The sequence below is a fragment of the Diabrotica undecimpunctata genome, chromosome 1, assembly GCF_040954645.1.
Source record: "Diabrotica undecimpunctata isolate CICGRU chromosome 1, icDiaUnde3, whole genome shotgun sequence".
NCBI lineage: Eukaryota > Metazoa > Arthropoda > Insecta > Coleoptera > Chrysomelidae > Diabrotica > Diabrotica undecimpunctata.
The window spans coordinates 61,670,910-61,677,153 of record NC_092803.1 but is presented as its reverse complement, the minus strand read 5'-3'; the positions used below and the strand labels follow the sequence as shown (position 1 = coordinate 61,677,153).

At 30.4% G+C, this 6,244-nt stretch overlaps 1 protein-coding gene across 4 annotated transcripts in view; it reads left to right on the top strand.

The window, feature by feature from the left end:
• Positions 1–2,100: 2,100 nt before the first annotated feature.
• LOC140450127 (uncharacterized) overlaps positions 2,101–6,244 on the top strand; it is a 29,028-nt gene continuing 24,884 nt past the window's right edge. Inside the window, exons 1-2 of one of the 4 annotated variants that reach the window (XM_072543580.1) lie at positions 2,101–2,151; positions 5,815–6,036. In XM_072543580.1, coding sequence (XP_072399681.1) covers positions 5,825–6,036 — 212 coding nt within the window. In that variant the 5' untranslated portion in view covers positions 2,101–2,151; positions 5,815–5,824. Of the gene's footprint in view, positions 2,239–2,282; positions 2,482–5,814; positions 6,037–6,244 lie in introns of those variants that run through there. The other 3 variants (XM_072543582.1, XM_072543575.1, XM_072543568.1) reach the window with 3 other exon arrangements.

The window sequence follows — 6,244 nt, the reverse complement described above, 5'->3', positions numbered from 1 at the left end:
AACTACGAGTACGATTTGGCTGAAATTTTCACTTACCCGTCCTTGAGAATGTATTACACGATAGTAGATTTCTCTTGAGATAGTGGCGCCATCGGGCAGTGAGGCTAAGTACTTATCGAACCGCCTACGTATATTATTAAATAAACGAACAGTATGTGGCGAAAGATTAAAAAATATTCGCCTCTTCTGTAATGGCTGTGGCGCTTAAAATAAAAACGTTACGGTCATAGGACTGTTATTAAATTGGCTATTAAATTTGAGTCCGTCAGTCATAGAAAATGTTAAAGTAATTTTTCCAGTTGTAGGACATTCATACGTTACACCAAACAGGCATTTGGTCAAATTGATAAAATTAGTTAAAAACGCCTGAAGTTACATGTCCTGAACAGTACATTTAAATAATCGTAAATTGGGGCAAAGTCTACAGGTTAGGGGGTCTATATCTCAGTTCTTGACTGACAAACTAATGTGTAGCAAGTTATGAAGCCTCCAGCTGAATGTCATTTTAGATTTAAAATGCCAAAGCTTTTATAAACATAATCTCGGTAATACATATGTGCTATGAAGGGGAGAGAAACTGCGTATGCAACCTGCAGCTGTAGGTAGATTTATCATTAAAACTAGATAGAAAGAACAGTCTAAGTTAAGTGATTAGGAAGCACAACGGAGACTCCTGGCAAACGATGAAGCATTATCCTTTTTCAAGAAAGCCTTTGACGAAAATTATACAGCATCTACGTCAAAAGAAAATAGTTGCCAACAGCGCAAGATGCTTCTAGGGAGGAGGAAGTAGACAACAATAAAACTGAAAAATTTTGTTTGGAAGAACACTTAGATTTCGATATTTAAATATATTGTATTTTTTCACATTTTGGTGTATACCCATGGTCACCTGTATTTCTGTTTATTAGAAAATATCAAAAATTTAGTTTATCAAGTTTTTCCACTTAGCTTATCAGCTTTCTACAGACTATTTGTTTTGGCATAGCACAATCACAATACACAACAATAATTAGTTTTTAAAGCTATTAATCTAAATTTAATGTATATTTATAAATACAATTTATTAATATATATTATATTATGATCAAATTGTGTAAGAAATCAAAACATAAACAAAATTCTTACTCAAAAAAAGCGGCAACACTTCAAACAATTTTGCCACACGCTGAACTGTCAATAAAATTTGAAGTATTTCCGTATCAGTTGCGTACAATTGTCTAATATATTTAATTAAAATTATTATTTTGTGGAATATTAGACTTAAAGGGTTATTTCATAAAATTTATATTATTAATAATAACAAATGTTTTTGTTAATTTAATCAATATAATTCTAAAATTCCCAATATAAGGGAGGAATCAGACTGCTCGACCAGAGCGACCGTCCACGATCGACCAACATTACGAGTCTATGAAAATGTATGCGCAGAGTCAGACTGGTGGACCGTCCATCACTTATAGCGACCGACCGCGATCGTCCAGTTTTGAAATTCGGACTTGTTGGAATTTTTGATCGTTGGTCGATGAATATGGAACATTTCGCATTCATTTATACTACTCTAAGCAATCACATTGACCATTGACATTTCAAAATTTGTAATTAACCTATAATATTTGGGCTTGCTTATGCGATAATAATTTTGAAATTTAACAGAATGGGATATAACACAAATAATTATCCTTGGTGTCTTTTTAAAAAAATGTCTCCTGACGTTTTGACGGTCGGTAGATGGAAAACGATCGAGTAATGTGAGTTTAAAAATAAAAATAAAAAAGTTGGTTGATCGCCGTCGGACGGTTGGTCGTGGTCGGTCGATCAGTCTGATGCCTACCTAATGATGATTACATTTTTCTGATTGGTACACCATGTTGACGCCTATGAAAGATCGAGTAGTTCCATATGGGTTTCGTATTATTAGCTGTGTTAGGAAAATTTGAATTCCAAGGTTGACGTTCTGGAAATTTTAAATATAAGTGAAGTTACTTTATATAAATTGTGACGTGCAGCAATTTTAGATCGAGTTAGAATCTAGATTCTAACTCGATTCATTTTTATATAAAAATGCTATATATTTAATGGACGGGTTTATTGAAATACCAGAAGAAGACGTTTGACAGTTGACAATTAGCGTTTTGTGGGTAAGTTCAAGTAAGTTGTTTTTTGTTTATAAAAATATAATTACACCCGGTTTAGAAAAGTAAACAAAGATATTTCTGTATTATTTGTATTCTAAAGGTATTTATTTAACTTTAGTTCAATGGCATTAAACAATTATCGTTTGGTACCTTAACCTTAAAGACAAGCAATTCAATTTTCATACAGTTATTTATGCCAAGACTTGAAAATAAAAAACAACCAGAAAAAAAGTACAATTTTTAGATGGAGAATAGATAACAAACTATCTAGATATTATTGCCTATCTTACGATCACAACATGAATCAAAATACTGATATTTGTAAAGAAACCAGAATATTGATGTAATTATATACTGAAAACTTCCTTTTATACTGATCTAACTGCCCTATCCAAAGAAGCAGTAATCCTTTTATATCTTTCTGATCCTCTTATATTTTTCTGGTCCTCTTATCCGAAGAGCCAGATAAATATTACTTTTCCTTTTAGTCAAAATTAGTGGGACATATATAATAATACATTATAAAAATAAATTATGTCAAGAAACAATTATAAATAATTTATTGCTACATTAAAAGTAACAAGATACATCAAAATTACTATGATCCTACTTCTTGTTAATTTCTCACACACAAACAAACTACAGCTATTGAAAATGCTGACAAATTCAGTTTATTCAATAAGATGATATACTCCCAATGAAAGAGAAGTGAATAGTAAAATTCCAGTTGGAAAGACAGTGTAGTGATCCTAAGATCTTTTTTCAGATAAAGCTAAATAGTTAAATAATGTTCTTTACTGATCAATAGTTCAAAAGGCACTTGATGGAAGTCCTTCAATGTTCAGCTAATCATGTCTATATCATCTGCGTAAGCTATGACTTGGTTGATCTTTGTATATATCTTTTCCATCCATATGATCTTTTCCATCTGTAGGAGATTCCTTGATAATTTTTTCCAACGCAGGGTTAAAAGTGTTGTGGGTAGCACATCTCCTTGTACTGGACCTTCTTTGATATTAAACTCGTCAGAAAGTTGATTTTGGATTCTTACTTTTGCTTTGATATTGGTTAGGCACAGTTATACTAATCTGTATTTTTTTTTGCACATTTACCTCTTGCATTGCGCTATATAATTCCTTTCTAATTGTTCATTCAGTCATATGCTTGTTTGAAATCTACAAAAAAATGATGTAGTTCAGTATTCCATTCATAAAATTGTTCCCGCATTTGCAAATGTTTGGTCTATAATTGACCTACCTTTTCTGAATCCTCCTTGATAATCCCGTTTTTTGTTTTATACTATATATCTTCTTCTTCTTCAGATGCAAATCCACTAATGGATGTTAGCGATCACATTTTCCATTAATTCTCTATTTCTTGCAATATGTATTAGAGATTGTATGTCGTTAATCCCTGTCCGTTGCCTTATGTTTCGGAGCCAGGACATTTTCTTGCGTCCCATTCCTCTCTTGCCTTCAATTTTACCCTCGATTATAAGTTGGAGGAACTGGTATTTTCGCTGTCCATGGTATTTTTAGGATACGGCGATAGAGCCACAATACTATATATATATATATATATATATATATATATATATATATATATATATATATATATATATATATATATATATATATATATATATATATACATATATATATAAACTAAGGTACACTCTCGAAGAGTGGTGGGTTTTTCAGTCAAAGTTGACAAACTTTGACTGAAAAAAATCTACCTGTTTATTTTGGATTGACAGATTGATACACAAAATATTTTGTTAAATATTTTGTATCCAACATTAGCCACTAATATTCCCCAGTGATTATTGCCGTCTAATTTATCTCCCTTCTTATGTATAGGGCAATTTTCCATTATTCTGGCATTATTTCTGTATTCCATATATTTAGTGTTAACATTGATATTTCATTCTGTAATCTATGTCGTTCATATTTTAATATGGATAATGCCTCAATATCCTCAATAATATTGCCTAATATTATTGAGGAAATGCAATCATTTCCTCTGTTAAAATTATATTTGCTAGCTTTCAAAAGTCAAAAGGTTTTTATTGTATGCAGAGGGCAATACACTTATTTGATGAATCGTAGAATTTTAGTGAGATTATAAATATAGCTTCGGGGGACTAGTTTGGGATGCAGTCTATTATAAATTTTTATCCCAATAGCTAGAGTGTAATAATTCAGTAGCTGTCAATAAAACTATATTTTACTCCATGATTTAAACATTTTATTTTATCATCGTCGATCGAGAAGAATCGGACAAAGGGAATTTAGAAACAATTCGAACTTATAACTAGGTACATTCGAATTTGTTCAGTTGTTCATTCTGTAGTATTGTCCTAGAGGGATCTATCGCCATATTCTCTAGCTTTATTCTTTTTCAAATATTCTGTTACTATTCCCTCATTTTCTTGTGATAAAGTGTGCGGTTGACTCAACGTGAATAATTTTCCATTTAGAAGTAATTTGTTATAAAGAATACCTGCATTCGGACCTTTTTTCTTGCTTTTTTTTAATATTTGCAAAGTTCCTCTCTTTGAATTTGTATGTCTTTTGGATACTTAATTTTCATTTATAAATATGTCTGTACAAATCTTAAATCTTTGTTTCTTTTAGGACCTCATTCTTTTTACTCATGATTCAATGAGAATCAGTCTTTTCTTATTAATATACTGAGTTTTCGTATTTCAATAATATCTTGATCTGCATTTAGTTTGACTTGCAATTTTCTTGAAATTTCTGATATCTTATGTTTGATTTGGGTTTTGTCTTCATTTTCAACCTCTTCTATTCCTTGGCAATCAGCTTCTTTTTTCATACTTCTGTTTCCAATACCACTATCCTTCTTTATTGAATTTGATGTATTGTTTGAAGTTATTGATTCTTTTCGTCTTTTAAATCTCTGTTTTCTTCTGTTAGTTCTGTTCTTTAGATTGTGAAAATTTGAACACATGATCTGTAGATCTATGTTTTATCATTGTATACAGTATGTGGAAGTTGGGCTATTGATGTATGAAGCTGAACAAAAGTTTTGATAGACTGAGCATTAGATATTACGTTTGTTTTGTTATAAACAACATAGTTTAATTGTGGGTAGGGTTTTTGAGATGCCTTAGTTTTATAATACTTTCAACTACTTCAATGATATTCATGGTAACTCTATCAAAATTAATAATAAATAATTATCTTTTCTTCCTGTCTGCTTTCTAACGTTGACAAACAAAATAATAATGTTTAACATTCTTGAACAAATATGCAAAATAACAAAGTACTTATATGAATTTGTATAATAAAATATATCAGCATCAGTACATAAAATGAGATAATGGATAAATAAAATAAATCTCTATTAATGAATTGATCATAAATCATGAGAATTTTAAGTTATACTTTGAAAACATAAAGATTTAGGTAACAATATTTTAGAGTTCAGGGCTAGATGTAAGAGATTAGGACACTTCTACCTAATACCAGCTCTATATGGAGCCTCATCCTTGCATCATGTGGTTAAAGAAAACTTGATAAAAGAAATTTAACAAAAAAATTTAACACTAACAAAATTGTCACCTACATAAACCTGTGTAATAAATTTATCTTGGACAAAATAAATTAAAGATGTTTTAACAGCAGGTGTCTACATGTGTTTGATTTTTTAGGTTTTCAAAAATGGATAGTGAAATCCTAGAAGGAATTAAATGCAATCCGAAACTAGAATTAGTACCTGATCCTAGTAACCAAGATATGTGGGATACTGAGGACACTACACAACTGTCTGAATTAAATTATGATGGTGAAAATTCAGATACAGAGTTTGAAGATGAGTGTGAATTGATTACAATTGACCAGTTAAGTGCTGAAACTGGGGAGGTTGAACACAGGTATTTCTATATTATATTTTATATTACTATTATTTATTATACTTGATATTAAAAATTCTTTTTAATTTGTGTGTTAAATTATTAGTGTATCTGTCAAAATAAAGAATACTAAAGTCCAAAGAGTTGAGGTAGTACTTATTGCATTTATTATAATTTGGTTTGTAATGACATCAACTGCAACCCTAATATTATGTTAAGCTTAAATTAC